The following is a 17,901-nucleotide window of genomic DNA, read 5'->3' as shown; positions in this document are numbered from 1 at the left end:
CGTGCGTGCGCGTGTGTGTGTGCGTGCGCGCGCGAGAGAAAAAGAGAGAGAGAGAGATAAAGGTCTGTTTTCTGTGGCTAAGACCGGTATTCAGATCTTATATGCAAGACCGTCTTAAGTACAGTCTCAAGAAGTTACGAACCAATCAGAGGGCCGTATTAGAGTCTTAAGATATTACTTAAAACAATCTCGAAATAAGAATAGAGTATGAATACCGCCCTAAACTAATATATACACTTTTGGAACTTACAGTGAGAATAGGTATACATTTGATATATCTATAGTAACTTTAGAAATAAAGATGCAGACCTAGAGAAAGAAAAGAGAGTACCGGCCGTGACGTCGGCGAATATGTGAGAGCACCCTTAAGCACACCCCTTCTTCCTCAGCCTCTCCGTCACTCTCGCGGCTCGGCGGGCGCGCGAGAGCGTCGAGCTCGCGCACTTGACTGCCGTGCTCTAAGTGAGAGCGCCACGTGACGTCGTCGCGCACGACCCCAGGCCGCTATGTTTCCGATAGCACGCGGACCGATCGCACGGCGTACCGCGATTGGCCACACCTTTTCGTGCGACCGCATCGCTCTTCGGATGCGATGCAACGATAATAAAATGACCGATTGCTCCCCCCCTCCCCTCTCTCCTTCGATGCGGGCGACATAACGCGAAGTTGTGACGGATGCAAAATGCATGTGTTACTACTTCGCGCGCGGACCATATACGCAAATGCGAGTAACCCGGCAACGTCGCCAATCTGTCTGTCTGTTGGTCGGTCTGTTAATCGGTTGGTCAATTGGTTGGTTGGTTGATTGGATGGTTGGTTGGTTGGTTGGTTTGTTAAATGTATACAAGGTATTGCACATAAAAGATCTGATCTTATACTTTACCCTTTAATATATAATTTCGATTCTCTCTCCCCCCTCCCTTCTCTTTTTCTTTTTCTCTTGTTCTTCATCTTTCAGAGCCGATAATATAGACATACCGCATATCTGTGAACGTTCCACTATAGCTATGTATATATTATTCTACCAATTGTTATATACATGCTTAACCCATCAATTCCATCGATTCCATTTCTGGGACACCGAATATTATTGCAATTTTCTTCAAGTGATATGGCTGATTTAGAAATCCAGAATAAGAGCCAATCGACGATCGTACCTGGCGTCCATTTCAAAAATGGACATATTATACCAAATGAGTATACTACCATGTTTAATAATGTCGTCTTAACTGTATTAACTGTACTGTATTAGCTATACAGACAGTTGATTCCCTCCCGTCTCTCCGCGGGGATGACACCCGCTCGTCGATACTCTTTGTCGGCGTTACGTCATCGAGAAACGCGGATACTAAATGTCTGAATAAATGTAAGTACGATCGATATAGGCGGGTCGCTGTAAATAATATATTAAACGATTAAGTTTCTTTTATGCCGAGTATGCAATGTGACTTGGGACGATAAAAAAATTTGGAAGAAACGAGCTCTATATTCTTGAAATGGCATCGAAAAAATGTTTTAATTATACTCTCTAAATTCCTTGGAGTGGAAACTCCTCACTGTAAAGAATGAAAATTGAGCTAGTCTTGAAAAAAAAGTGGCTCAATTTTCAATCTTTAAGAGTGAGATTTCACTTTTCGGAGTAACAATTCACTCTAAAAGTTTAGAGAGTATCATGTTAATTTAACGCAGAATTACAATCACTACGAAACTACGCGAATCTCTTACGTTAAAGCCTTGTTCGGGACACTCTCTATATATCGTGATGTCATAATTTGCCGAAAATAGAATCGACGTGTACTCATGAAATGAATCGTCTCCGGTATAAAAGAACTAGAATCGTGATATGTGATCATATCGATTCTTCGCGCGCGATATTGTACAGTTATAAATTAATCACGACCAGATATGCTTAAATTTAACGGTTCGTTTACACATTACGTTATCGAAATATAACGTAAAATATTGTTATTAATGCAAATATTGATGTAAGCGTTACATGACCGACACGTGCTAGAACAATGTTGCCCCGCGCGTAAAACAATTCTTTTATTCAAACAAAATTTTGCTTTGAACGTACCGATCGTTCATTTTGGTTATCATCAAACCGTACAATTACTCTTTCGCATTCAATTATTTTCCGTTGTTTGCACAAAAGAAATGTTTACGCGTCGAAATATCGATTCTGGTTTGCGTTGCCCGCATTTTAATATCGACTTTGAATCTACTTACTTTATTATATCGTATTTCGATACTTTTCTTTTTAGAGAAAGTAACGGTAGTTTCCATCGTGTGTCTACAGTTACAAAATTACTTTAGCGTTATTGTGTTGCATAGTTACTCAAGATAAGAGATACTCATGGAACTTGTGCCGCGTTCACACCTGGATGTCTATCGATAGATCATAAAAAAAAAAAGAAGAAAAACAATTAATGACGATGTCATGAAGCGGCATAACGCGAACGTCGATTCATAAAATCTCGGACGAACATCTCCTTTTATTACGCGTGCGACTCGTTTCATTCCTTAATGAATACCTGCCGGACCTGACTCCAACATTTATTGGCTCTATGCCAATGACATAATAATAATCGTTGGATTTTATCAGAGGATCGAGCTGCAGCCGATCTCTAGCGCTCCCGTCGTTGTCGCCGATATTAAGGACCGGCAGAAAGCTCAGGTGTGATGGAGAGAACGAGAACAATCATGTTGCGGCGACGTGCGTGACAATTAGAACGTCGCGGTTTCGTCATGAGATAAAGGTCGACTCTGGTGATGTACGTTGACGCGCTCCCGAGCACGTGATAAAGCGATAAGTGGAAAATTTGCGGACGAAATGCAAGTCGCTTCGCGCCGACATACGGCAACTACTGCGATCACGTGCCTCACGAGTTAATTACTCGTTTCAGCGGTACGAAGTCGATAAAGTCGATAGTGTATCAATAAGCTGTGCGATAATCTGCTAGGCGAGTGTCGTCAGGCGAACGATTCGTCATCGCCTAACATCATTATTTTACACAATGTTGAGTTTTTCTCTCCTCGACATTCTTAAAATGACAAAGAAGAATATCTTTGTACGGGATAAGAGAGAATAGAAGAGAAAGAATCGCGTGTGCGTGCTATAGGCAGCTCACCCTCGCTCCGAGAAAGCGGGCCTCCAACAACTCCTGCTTCCTTGGGTCCAGGGTGGCCTGAAAGTGCTCCATCTTGACGCCAGCGCCTGCAACAACAAGTCACAGCGAATTACACTTCGACCTTTTCGCCCGTGACGTTTCGGTGGCAAAAGAAACGAAGAATCTGCGATAAGAATCGAGAAACGTATCGACGATCTCTATAAGAGTCGATAACATACGGATCGATGTGCTCTGAGATCTGATCTTTTCGACTGATCTGATGGCGAAATCGACGCGATATATCAGAATAAAAGAAATGAAGACGAGGCGAAGAGAACGAGAAAAGGAAAGAAAAAGATTAAGCAAGGATTAGCCGTGCGGAAAAAACGTAAAGAGAAACGAGCTATCGCAAAAGTTGCCGGATAGAGCTGATATTAAATGCCAGATAATGCTATTACGCGCCAAAGTATTCGCAGAAGATGATATTTGTGCGTTGCAATTTACCACGATTTTCCTATTGTTCGCATATGTGAAGATCAAAGGCCGTTTTCTTGAAAAATATAAAATCGTAAATATAAAAATGTACAAGGTTACTTTAATATATGTCACATATATTATATATTTTTCTATTTTCGTATGCGATATTTTTTTCAAGAATAAGGTTCCTATTCCATACTCTTAACGACAAGTGTTGACGTCGTTACATTGTTATGCAGGTTTTATACCTGGTAAAAAAGCTGCACTGAGCAAGAATAAATTTTAATAAGTACTAGAATAGTTTTAAGTAAATATAAATATTTGCTAAATATACATATATTTATTATACAGTATACATATATTTATTTGATACATAAACTATTAACCTTTCCGATATTTTTCGATCATTGTTTTCTCTGGGCCATTGAAGAAAACAGCATATATTTTTTTATGATTCCGGACTACATAAAAATCAGAAAAAAATCTTGTTGTGAACAACTTTATACAATAAGTTTTTGTAATAAAAACTAAACCGCATTTTATTAATTTTTTATTGAAATCTGAATAAGAATTGAGAAAACATGATATTGCCTTAAAAGACACAAAGTGGTGCTGGAAAGTTAATTTGATTGAATTTAATTGTCTTTTTTTTATTAAGTTAATATTTATTTACTATAAAGTATTATTTGAAAAAATATTAGTAAATTTTTTTTGTGTGAAATGACAAATATAACTGACACTGATTCTCATTAAGAGTTCCAAAATAGGGACTGAAGGACAAAATTATTCAATGATGAAAAAATGATTTTGCTAAAATATCTAAAAATTTAACTAGATACAGATCTAAAAATGATTTTGGACGATCAAAATAATTGTGTACACTATTAAAATCATATACTCAATATCAATTTGAATTAGTTTTAATCATTTCTATAGATCGCCATGGCTCCCATTTAACATGTTGTTAATTTAATTAAAACAATAGAGTTTAAACTATTCAACTCAAGACAATATATTAAATTTGATTCAGATTTAATTTATTATTTACTAGGTGCATTAATATGGACGTTGATTGCTTCGAAACTAACTATAGAAATGGATTGATTTACACCTTGACATGAATGATACACTGTAAAATATAGTGTCAAATTTAACTTAACGTGAATCGCCATTTGCTCCTACTCAATTATATCGTTATTTTATATTAAAACAATGGTTATATTTGACACATATCGTGTTATGATTTTACCAAAATATGATATATTTAGTAGGAGCAGTGGCGACTCACGTTAGATGAAATTTGACATTATATTTATAGATTTAAGTGTACAAATAAAATGTGATTTATCTCTATCTAAGAAATTAAATTTATTGTACCTTTGACATTTAACCCGGTGTCACACCATTGTGACTAAGTCATAATGACCCGAGACATTTTTAACATCTATATTTTCTTACATACTTCATAGATTTTAACTAACCGCCCTGTGCTAGAGCTAAGACTTTCTAAAATTGTTGACATTGTGAGAATAGATCAAAAAAATATTCGGGTTATCATGATTCACCTCAACGTCCGTGTAATAGTTTAGCATCATAATGACGCTGGGTTAACAGGATAGAAAATTCGAGCAATGCTCGATGCAAATATCCTAGCAACAAGTTTGAGCGTTTCACATAATTATTTTGAACAAAATTATTTTCAGATCTGTATTTTAGCTAAATCTTTTAGATGCTTCAGCAGAACCGTCCTTTTCCGCGAAGCATCTCCAAGTGCTAACGAATACTTAGACGCGCCGATGCTTCCTTTGCGTGGATTTGTAAGAAACTTCAAAAACGAATTGCATCGCAAAAGATTTATCCTTGGACGAATCCGAGCGAGGAAAAATGCGGGGAAAGTGAGAACGCTTGTCCTCGACGAACCGTTATTCCTATCCGAATTCTCCCAAGTAGAAAATTCGGATAGGAACGTCAACTTCGGGATTGTAATTACCAGACGCTTCGACAATGGTATTCAACGCCCACTGACAACATCCTCGATCGTAAATGCGATGTTACCGAAGCCGCTGATGATTACCGCGCGCGCAATAAACTGGACATCCCACGGGTCATAAACGGCGCAATCCGAGTGCTATAATTAGTGTTTTACGAAGTCGCGTTATGCTGAAGTATTATCTATTTCGATCAAACGGATTGGATTTAACTTGCCCATCGATCCTCTCCGCGAATAAACCACATTCTATTGTGCGACTTGGAGACCGTTTCGTAAAATTAGTCGAATCAACTGCGGACAGAAATAATTTGCGCGTTACACAAAGTACACGTTTACGTGCGTTGCGTGCCTTTCCATCTTTATTATTCACGTTATGGATGAAAACTACTGTCTGAGAAAAGAATCACCCTAGGGTTAGTTAACTACCGGCGGGACGTAGTTTCCCAGAAAAAAATTATCGTTTGAATTTAAACCCGTCTAAGTCCACGGTGAGCGGTACGTTTTTTTTTATATTTACAAATGAAATCTTCAATAACAGATCTCCATAAATTCACTAGTTCGCGAAACGATACGCATGCCAGCCAAACAAAAAGATTTACTTACGTATATCGTACACTAGGAAAAAGAGAGTCTGATTGCTTTAAATGGAATTCTGGTTGAAAATGGATGAATCAGGATTTTCTAGCTAAATCCATTATAATTTTAATTCAGATTATCAGAATTATGATGAATGTGATCAGAATTTTTTGGTTAAATCATTTGAAAAACTCATTTATTTAGTTGACAAACAAAATCCTTTGATGCAATAAAACAATTTAGTTTAAGCAAAACATTTGATTATTGCAACATTTTTCTTGTTTCTGATAAACATTGATCTGATGAACTTGTTTATCCAAAAAAATCAATTGATTCAACTAAATGAGTTTCTCAACGTACAGCAAAAAAATTACTCTTAATACATATTTCTTTTTAGTATAAAATAAATATTTATTCAATAAAAAAGTGATAGTTACTTCTTTTTATATCAAATAAACATATGTTTACATTTGGTAAATATTTAATTAGTACTATTCAAACAAATATTTATTACAATTTATTAAATTCTTTTTCAAAGTAGTTGAGATAAGACCAGAATTCTGATTGATACGATCAGAATCTTCTAGTTCGTTTTCAACCAGAAAGGTTTTCTTATCAGAGTACGAGCTTCAATTTTCATAAATTGGTTTAACAAGGATCGTCCCTCTCTCTTCTGTTATCAACACGTATACGAGTGAATGAGTCGCACTGCTCGCCGTTACTTTCGAGAATCACTGCAATCCGTTAAAGACATTATACACGTTCACGATGCGTGACCGGCCGTTGCGCGTTACCAAACGGCGCAACGTTGTTTTGTTCGTTGGATGTTTAACGATCTTTTTCCATTCCGCGATCGCGATCGGATCGCAGGTAATAATGGCGCCGCGCGTTCGGACTTTGGATTCGACGGGAGAAGTGAGAAAGTGATGGGATAATTGATCATATGTCGCGGTATGCGACAATTAAAGCCACTTCGGACCCACTATGGACAGCTCGGAACGCATCTGGCCGTTGAATAAATCCGAGCGGGTGAACGCGCGAAGCCGCGCTCGCTCGCGCGAGTGCAGTAGCGCAGTCATTGAACTCGTCGTCGGCCACAATTTTCATGTAAAACGGGGGCAAGGCTATTTTATTCGTAGTGCCTGGGATAGGCGAACGTACTCGCCGAGTAAGAAGATAGACAAACGCGGTTCGCCGAGGCGCAAGTTTTAATTGTGCAATCGAAAACAATGCGCGACTTTTACGACACGGCGTGTAACGTCGCGCGACGAATCCGAGAATATTCGATTTCGTCGCATTAAAAGTATTTAAAGAGGCCCCTATTCTGTAGCTCTTAATGACAGTAACGTCATACATATATCGTTATACATTGTCTTCTACCCAGCTTTTTTTATCATGTACGAAACCTACGCAACGTAATTATATAGTGTTGACAATGTAATTATATAGTGTTAAATTAGAGTCGTTAAGAATATAGAATGGAAACTTTACTGTCGATTCAATCCCTTCAGAATCTGTGTAGATTTTAATGTACACCAAATTTGTCGACATTTATCCGTTGAAATTATTTCATTCTATCGAGATCAAATGTACATAATATATACGTGAAAAAATAGAAAATCAAAATTTGAAAAAAAAAATTAATTATTTAATATGAATTATTTATTTAAAGTGCTTAAATCAAATAAAAAAACATTTTGTTAACATTTTTGGTTCTAATAAAATCAGATCTGGAGGGATTAACGTACACGCGCAGATTATCCTAACTGACGTAAAAAACTTTTTATCCGTCGGCCTCGCTACCTTTGCGAGCGAACAACCGGCATCTTCAGCTTCGCGTGCGACGTTTACATCGGAGAAGTGTCACGACTGGCAATGGTTGGAATTTCATTCGTTCTACAAAAGGCGCGGAGAAAGCGAGGCGCTAGCAACAATGTGAGACGTTGCTCAGGATATTTCGCGAACGGTGATTCTACCTACACGGCGAATGCATTACTCGCGCGTCCATCAGCCGAAACTTCTGCATCCTTCGAAAAAGTGTGCCACACGATCATCTTCAATGGCATGCTGTCGCGATGCTGTCGAGAACCGATCCACTTGTTGTTTGCCGGACAATACTGGAAACGCGACAGAGATTGTTGAGAGTAACACGAATTTTATCGGTGCTTCTCTCCATAACTGGCGACATTTGAGGGATGACTAATTAATATGATTTCGGAAAAATCTATTTATTCCGCTTAGCCGCTATCACGTTTCTCGTTGTGACAAAAACGAGAAAACCTATCGTATTTGATCAATGAATGCGCGAGTACAACTTGCGCAACGCGGTTCGCATACTTCACGATAATCATCGCATTCCTGCGTAAGCGAGTATGCTGTAAGAATTAAATACATTGTTTTCAATATTCAATATTTTTATTCTCTTGTATTCTCTTGTACGTCGATACAATGTACTCTCCATTCTCCGCATTTTCCCTTTGCGATAAAACGGAAGATATTAGTCGGTTAACGTTATAAAACGCAATAAAACGGAAGGTATTAGTCGAAATGTTCAGAGTTGTCACGTGGTTTATAAGGGGTGTCTTTCATTTAGTGACACAAATATCGTTCTGTCTTTATTACGTGAAATACAAAGAAGGACAGAACATTTATATTGACTTGTGTCGTTATGTCTCTAAATGGAAAGCACCCAAGATCTACAATTAGTGGGGATTTTATGATGAAATCGGTCACTCGCTACACTGGATTAGTACATTAAAAAAGCTGCTTTATATTTAAATAAATAAAAGAACAATGAAAATATCTATAAAGCATTTAAATGTAGTAGTATAATATAATCAACTTGGACAATGAAAATAATATATTCTGTTAATTAACGCAATTATATCGCATTATTTAATCGTTTAAAATATTTATATGCTTTTACATTGATAAAAAAATTATTAAATTTCAATATTTTTAAAAATAATATTAATTAAATGTTTATGTATAAATAAATATAAATAAATAAATATTTCAATAAAAAAATGGTAGTCCAATTAATTCTTGTATACAAATAAATATATGTTTACATCTAGTAAATATTGAATTAGTACTATTCAAACAACATTTATTAAAATTTAATACGTTTATTAAAATATATTACTAAACTTTAGTACATTTTTTTCAGTGTATATTTAACTTTGCTAATTTCATGTAACATGTATTAATTTAGTATGCACTAATCTAGTGTAGGTAATGCAAGTGACTGAATTCGCTATTATTCTCACAGGAGAAAAAGCTCTCCCTTTTGGACACTCAGCTAAATAAAATGGCAAACTGGATTTATGCCTGTTTCTATCAATGTAAATTAATTTTAATCTCGATTTAATTTACATTTTACCTTTTTTTCTAATTCTGTAAATTAAAAAAAGGACAAAAAGTAAACTGAAATTAAAGTTAATCTATGGACATCATTAACTTCCATGAAGTTGGCATCTTATTGTCAAAATTTTGATATAATTAATAGAGTTCTAGAGTTCGTGATAGACGATTAAATGGAAAAAGATAATTCAATACTTAAAATATTAAAAATAATGTAAAAGTATGCGATGCCAATTTCGTCGGTTATGAATTCTCTCTTGAATAAACTCAACAATTGTTTAGAAGATACTCTTAAGATAGCGTGATCGAACAGGGGTCAACTGAGATCTTCAATATAATATCTCAGTGAATGTTGAAAGATCGACACGATGAAGAGTTTACAGAACAGAGTTCTCTCGGGCGAAACAATATCAAGCGAGCAACTGAAAATAATAAGACGGTAAACTTTCTGAGATAATCATTTTGCAACTTTGTGATCATGCGAAATCAGCGAAATCACTCGCGAGGAATACGTTATCGTCTTTGATATTTTCAACACATAACGAAAGATTTCAAAACAGTTTGCCTATCGCCTACAACGTTTTCAAGGCTATTTTCGTATCTCGAGAGTATTTTTATGCACAAGGTGAATAAAAAATTACTACCAATACATTTATATATACGGCTTAACTATGTTGGAAAATAAATTTTTGCGTTTGTCGAAGTGGCACCATCAGCGTTCGCATCTCGTAATATACATATACATAAACGTAATTGAGCTGCCAACCGATGGTGTGTCCGCTCCTCGGTTGATTTATCCTCGCGTTACTTATCTAATCTCGTGTATTATAAGACCGAAATAACATCCGTATTTTCATACACCGGGCGTCCCGAAATTCTCCTAAAGCGAGAAAACAGGAATATCCCATTTTCGTCTCGGGGAGAGGATCTCAACCAATTCGCTCGATGTTTTCGTTAATTTGCCCAAGGGATTGATGAAAGAATTTAAAAAAAAGAGCGAACGAGCGAGTTGCAAGAGAAAATGTGCAATGTCGATTAAAAAACACTTACCACCACCAGAGTTCCAGCAATTATCAGTCATCCCTGTTTATCCATCTGCAGAGTTGGCACTACATTATAATTACACTGATCCAACTCGCTCGAATGTCTCGCGGCACGTTGGTCCTTGACGGCGACGACGTCGTTACGCGCGCCGGATACACTTTTCATGAGCCCTAGTGCCGCCCGACAAAACTCTCAGCTCCGCCGCATCGCTTTACACCAATGAGAGCACCTGTCTCATTATTGATCTCACACTACACTCTCTCGATCGCCGATGTACCGGGTGGGCCGCACCGCGAAGACCATCCGTAAGGTTTTCGCGCACTTCCGATCAACACCCGGCCACCCGGTGAGCCACTTCCGGCAACGGTACGCGAGGATTTCCTTTCTGTAACAGTACAATCACGCGCGTCTATAGAACCGCCAGGAACATTGCGTTCCTTTTGTTTTTTATGAGCCGTTTTTCCGATCAGGCGAATCGCAAACTTGCTCGATCGTTATTATTGGCTGCGTTCGGCAGAGAAAGCAGCTTTGCAACTGTTGTAAAATTTTTTAAACCTATTCTATAATTTAGTAAACGTAATTGTAAATGTAGTTGTAAGATTTGATCAATCGCAATCGAATATTCTTCTCATTTTCGATTATGATGAGTATCTTATAACTATGCCTATGCAACTAGAAAATAGGCTTTTAATTTGATTGGTTTGTTTAAGCGGCGCCTATAATGAGATTTAAGGCATAAAACTTAAGCTTTTTAAGCCTGAAGCCGTAAAAAATTTACCACAGTCGAATGTGAGGCCAATAATCGACTATTAGCGTTTTTCACTGGAAAAACTAGTGTAACGCCTGTTCAATTGAATGTAAATTAATTCACATATCTTTAATGTTAATAAATAATTTAATTACATATTCCTTATTGTTGTGATAACCTCATAACCTTAAAAAGGATTAAATTATTTATTATCAATGAAAAAAGGATAAATTTGCACTTAATTGCACCAATGTTGCAATAGTTTTCTCAGTGGAAAATGCTATAATTAATATATTTCTTGTGACCCAAGACTTAAGTTTTGCACCTTAAATTCTTATTATAGACGTCGACTTTAAATTCAGTGAGGAACGAAAAGTGAAACCTTAAGATATTTTTCCTAAAATCTGTTTTACTGATTATTTTTCAAGTAAGTATTGAAATAATTTTTAACTGCCTTTACACATTAAAAAATGCTTTTTCACAATTAAAATAGTTCGATCGAATTTATGCCAAAAACAAAAAATTGAAAAATCAATTTTGTCAGTTTCTGACATTTGGAGTAGAGATTACATAAATACTTACACAAATAATTGAGTTCTTAGAATTAGGCTTAGGTATCTAATATAAAAGATTAATTAGAAAATTTATATGTGTACATGCGATTGATGTAGCAGAGTGTAGTGATGTCAATGACACATAAATCGTAGGTATGCAAATCCTACTGAATCGGTAAAATCGACTTTAGGATCCTCTTAAACACAATAAAAAGCGCACAGAGAAACAGATTTCATCCTATCGGAAACGTGTATTCTAAAGTGTGATCCACTTAACGATACAAATGCTTTGTTGACTAATAGAAGAAAGAATTTTATTCCCAGAATTGACCAAGAAAGCACTTGCGTGTAAATATTTACATAATTACTGGAAAGAATCTGATTGTATTAATTGGAATTTTGATTAAAAATTGAACAAACCAGAAATGTTCTAAATCAATTATAATTCTAGCTGAAAAGCAGAAATCTGCTTGATATAAGAATTTTCTGACTCATCCATTTTCGACCAGAAATTTTTCTCAACAAACACGAAGTAGATCGCAACCTAGTATACACAGTTTCTATTGCCTGTTTCATTTCACTTTGTTTAAAGCCTAAGACGCATATTAAAGAAGCATATTAAAGAATTTTACAACAGTCGCGAAACTTCCTTTTCCGCTGAACGCAGCCATAGTTCGAGCGAGTGCCATCGAACGATTATCGATCGGCGGCTACTTCGAGAGACTCGCTTTGCGGATTTGTTCGTCCCTGCGAAAAGACACGCGCGTACGCCGTGCAATGCGCCGTGTTATGCGTTATGAGCACCGTTATCCCCTTACAATCTACCACGTCATCGTCCTACGACGGAAATCAGAAGTTGGCCGAACGGATCGATCGTACTGACGAGGCGAGTCACCGATCGCTTCTCAAATTAGTCCTCGGCCGCGCGGAGAGTGTCCGTCAACACGGAATTCATTACGATGGACAATGTATGTTCCGAGCGTACACTGTGTCGTCCAAGGAATACATGAATACGAAGGCAAACGAAAACCCGGGAGAAAATAAACCGATGATCGACGATGGAATCGACGCGCGCCACTTCGCGCGTTCTCAAGTATATCCTCATCCGCGAACAGGCCCGAATACGCGAGAGATTTTCACCTCGAGAATAATTTCTCCATAGATATGTCTCATCCGCCGTAATATTGGAAAGAAAGCCAAGATCAGCGAGAGCAAGAGGAAGAGGGGATGTGCTACTACGTAAGAGTGTTACTACCAGGTGCAGCAATGCGCATAATGGAGTCTGCATTCGGCAGACTCCATCAGCTGAGTGAATGCTCGCTGTTATTGGTATTCTTCTAGATCATCCAACCAGACTTGTAGGGCCGGTATTCATACACTGAAAAAAAATTTTCTGAATCTTGTTACAAGTAATATATGTTTACATTTTAAACAGTAACAATAATTAATAAATAAGGACTCTCGAATTTTAAACAATATAAAAAGATAAATATAGTAGATTAATGAGAGTCAGCAACGATAAACGGCGCAATTATTTAGTGAACAATCAATAATCACATATTGAATTGATGTCTTCTTTATTTTGAACGTTTCTTTGGAGTCCTCCTCAGCAAGAATGATACAAGTATAAATAAATCACATATCCATAATGTTTAAGTCACTCGCAAATTGACAAAGATGCAGCGTTGTTAATCATCACAGAACATAAAGCATTGTACTGAAGCTTTGTTGAACATATTAAAACTTAAAAAGTAGAAATCTTAAGATCAAATATAAAAATCACACATTTTTAGAACACACGTTCGTGTACGACGACGTGTCACTCAGATGATTTACATTTTAACACTGAGAAAAAAAATGCTGTTAATTCAATTAAAGTTTATATTATGGGCTGTCATTAACATAATTAATTCATGTATATTTATTGACATAAAGGCCTTGATTATTGAAATAATAATTTATGTCTTTATGTCAATAAAAATATACATGAATTAATCACTTGTGTTAGTGACAACCATAATATAGACTTTAATTGAATCAACAAGTATTTTTTTCTCAGTGAATATTTATTTGCAATAAAGAAATGTTTATTTGAAATTATTCAAGAAACAAATTACTTAGATTCAGAAAATTCTTTTTTTTGTAGTCAGATCTTATATTCAAGTCATCTTAAGTAATCTTAAAAAGTCACGAACCAATCAGAGGATTGCGTCTTAAGACAATACTTATGACAGTCTTGAAGAAGACTAAATGGATTATGAATACTGTCATTAGATCTAGAAGAATACATCTCACTCAACTGTTGAGTTTACTGAACGCAGTCAATGGCGGCATGATAAATCAGGAATCCATCCCGAATACACGAGCGCAAAATTCGAATATTAAAAAAATATAACATGAAGGATTTTTCCGTTGGATCTATTAGGTTTATTTTTTATAACTGCATTGAGAAAAATTTCTACTAAAAATGAACATATCAGGAAAGATTCTGATTGATTCTGATCAATCAGAATTTCGATCATTATAACATTGACACCTGATTATCTCTAGAATTATCTATAAAGAATTTAATAAAAGTATTCTGATTCGTTCATTTTCAAGGAAATTTTTTTTCACAGAATAGTATATACTTTTTGTACTTAAAATGAAATAAATACAATACATATTTTAAAAAATAATACCATGCAATGTCAATATAATTGTCATTATTAAATAGATTTTAACACTAACATGATATGGATTTACATGGATTCTCATGGATATTTTTTAAAGTGTACACGTTCGAAATTTAGAGAAAGAAAAGCGAGAAGGAAAATTCTAGTATATAATTTAAGACAAGTATTATGAAATTATTCGGAATAAATTTCAATCGAAATTATTCCATTTTCTCTAAAAAATACAATAAAAATCTAGAGAATAATTAAACGATTCCAATTGGAATTTATTCCGAATAATTTCATAACATGCATCCAAAATAAAAGACAAACCTATTTTCTAACTCGCGATTCTCTTTCTTTTTTCAAAATGACAAGTTTGATCTTAAGATCGGTATTCATAGTTTTTTATTTTAAAACCGTTTTAATGCTTAAGATGCTAAATATATACATGCACATATACACACAAGCCTCTCTTAAGCCAGTCTCAACTGTAGAAATCGATTATGAATACCGGCTTAACTAATGTCTTAAGATATTAATACACTCTGCGATTGGATCATGACATTAAGACTGTTATTTAAGACGGTTTTAAATACAAGAATCAAGTATGAATATCAGCTTGAAAAAGTGAGAAAAGTGCAGCGGAAAAGAACGACGCTCGAAACCTTTGCGAATCCGAAGGCGAATCCTAAAAGAGGATCGGTGAGATGAGGTTATGTGCCGATGTAAACCAAGGGCGCCGGCATTTTCGAGGGCCGCTCGGATTTAAGCCCGAACTACACGACAGCACGCGACATTGCGCTCAATCGATTCAAGCGAATTTCTATCGTGTGCCGGAACGTAATGTAGGAATAGAAAAGTCGCTTAAATCGAGCAACAAGGATTCTCTTCCGAAATCGTGAAGATGGCGTTGATCGCCGATAATTAGAGCTCCTTTCCTCTATCTCGAATTACGTCGCAGTTACATCGAATCGTACGAAAAATATGTTACGATCGTTCCTTTTTTTTTCGCGTGAATCGTGTCTTATTATCATGGTTCATCGCGCTTTGCTTCTTATTAAATCTGAGAATCGAATGTATATTTTGAAATGAGGTGAAAATTACAAAAGTGACCAAAAAAGTCGTTACAATATTTATAAATTCTGTCCGCTGTACTTTTTACATTCAGTACTCTTTAAAATCTTTAAGTTGCGTCTGCAATGAGATTTTAAGGCGTAAATTTTAAGCTTTAAGCTCTAAGTTAAGCGCAAGAAATTGACTAATCACAAATGTGAAGAGAATAATAGACTATAATTATAGACGCCGCTTTAGAGTGAATCTCACTGTAAAGAGTCTCACTGTAAATCTCACTCTCAAAGATTAAAAAGTGAGCTGCTCATTTTCAAAACAGACTCAATTTTTACTCTTTAAAGTGAGATTCTATTCTAAAAAAATTAGAGTGTATCTTTGCTTTAGTTTTCTTCAATGCTCCAATATATATTTATCTCATTTTAGTGCGAAAACTATTCAAATTTCAAGATTAACGCGAACATATGATTTTATTGATAAACAACTAGTGAATTTGTTCATTTTGCTAATTTTCATCTCATTTCAAGATATGCAATCAATCCTCTGTTGTTTTTAGCAGTTAACCTTGCAAGGTTCTCTGTTGGAGAGAAAAAAAAGAGAAAAGACGAAACGGTACAAGAAGTTCAACTGAAAAAGAGGCAAGCCTATTGGCCCCGATATCGGTGTCGACAAAATTACAGCGCAACAATACCGACCGCGTAGGCGCCGGCTTTGACTAAAGAGAGTGAGAGAGCAAATTGATCGAGACAGCGGAGACACGGTCGGCGACGACCAACCGTTTAATCTCGCCGATCGATCCGATCCTTCGCGAATCCAACCTGCAATGCGATCCACCCTGGGAATCGACATCCGCGGCGTGAGCACGAATTATCAGCCGCGATTAGCTCCGGTCGCTTGGTATCTCCAACAGACTTCAAAAAAACCGCTCTCGAAAAAACGGCTCAAGTTTGCGTGATAGACGCGAGAGATCCGAACGTGAGAGACGAGGTGAGGCGAGACGAAACGAGACGAGACGAGGCGAGGCGGCGACAACAACGGCGACGACGGCGACGGCGACGACAAGGCGATGGCTCGGGTTGTCGAGGCCTGCCTGCCTTCCACCCTTCGTCCCTCCCTCTTCTCTCCCGCAGCCGCCTCCCAGTCTTCTCGCGACGTCCAGCCGGAGACTTGGAGGTTACACACAGCGAGTAAATCGATTCACCGCTCTCCAAACTAAACCGCACTCGTCGAAGATCCGAAGCAGAGACGGGAGACACGACCGTCCCCCGGCGAATGTGCGGCGCGACTCACTTGTTTCTTCCTTCTTTCTTTCTCCTTCGACTCCTTTTATGTACTCCTGTTCTTCACTCTTCCTTCCACCGGTCTCTCGCGTTCTCGCGAAAACGACGCGATTACGAAGTAAACGCGCGGCGATAGGGGGTCAGGCCTCTCCGTGTTCTTTTCACTCAGCACCGCTGCTTCCGTTTTCTTTCCCCCGTCCCACCCGTCTCTCTCTCTCTCTCTCTCTCTCTCTCTCTCTCTCTGTCTTCCGCTCTGCCTTCGCTCTCTGCCGTCCTTTCGTCTCTCTCTTTCTCGTACACGCGCGGCAAGGCAGCGCACTTCCTAATATGTCTGCTGTCTCTCTCTCGCTCGCACGAGAGCGGCCGTTTTCTTCTTTCTCACACTCACAGACGGAGAAGCGAAGGCCTGGTCGAAGCGGCGACACGCGCTCGTGAAATTTCGTGACTTCGCCGAGCAGCACGCGCCGTTCACCGCATCTCTCGTCGCATATATGATAGACGCGGACAAATTTCCTTCCCTCTCGCACCTTCTTGTTCTCCCTTCTCTTTTTCTTGTCGTCCTTTCTCTCTTTCTCTCGTTCTCTATCAATCAAGGAGGGGAAGGTCTCTCTCTTTCTTACGATTTCTCTCGTCTTCGCTGTCCTTCTCTTTCACGGCATAGCGCGCTTCGTTTATCGGAAGAAAGGAGGAAAAACTCATCTGGAAGATGGCCGCCGCCTGCCAGTCACCGATTTATCCCTCTCTCGCATGGCGCACTCTTTTGCGACGAGGACCACCGCGAGCCACCCGGGGAGACCGCAGGCTCACCGCGGTCACGATGCACCGGGTCGTTAACTGCGACACTGACAGACGGCGGAGGGGAGGGACTGGAGAACCGGGAGACTGGTACACGATCACACGACGATCACACGACGACGACGACGACGATAATGACAACAACGACTACGACGACGGATACGACACAATAAAAACACGATGACACGAAGCGGAAATCGTAGGATGCCGGTAAACGCGCGGCGCGTCTCGCGTCGGCC

General features: G+C 37.9%; 1 protein-coding gene across 1 annotated transcript in view; it reads right to left on the bottom strand.

Annotated features, from left to right (window-relative positions):
* LOC105619227 (serine/threonine-protein kinase tousled-like 2) overlaps positions 1 to 10,597 on the bottom strand; it is a 49,735-nt gene extending 39,138 nt beyond the window's left edge. Inside the window, exons 1-2 of the mRNA XM_012200751.1 lie at positions 10,567 to 10,597; positions 3,132 to 3,217 (exon numbers count right to left, since the gene is read on the bottom strand). Coding sequence (XP_012056141.1) covers positions 3,132 to 3,217; positions 10,567 to 10,597 — 117 coding nt within the window. The remainder of the gene's footprint in view (positions 1 to 3,131; positions 3,218 to 10,566) is intronic.
* Positions 10,598 to 17,901: the final 7,304 nt, after the last annotated feature.

Source organism: Atta cephalotes (assembly GCF_000143395.1).
Source record: "Atta cephalotes unplaced genomic scaffold scaffold00020, whole genome shotgun sequence".
Taxonomy (NCBI): Eukaryota; Metazoa; Arthropoda; class Insecta; order Hymenoptera; family Formicidae; genus Atta; species Atta cephalotes.
The sequence above is the reverse complement of the archived record's forward strand: the minus strand, read 5'-3'. Positions and strand labels throughout refer to the sequence as shown.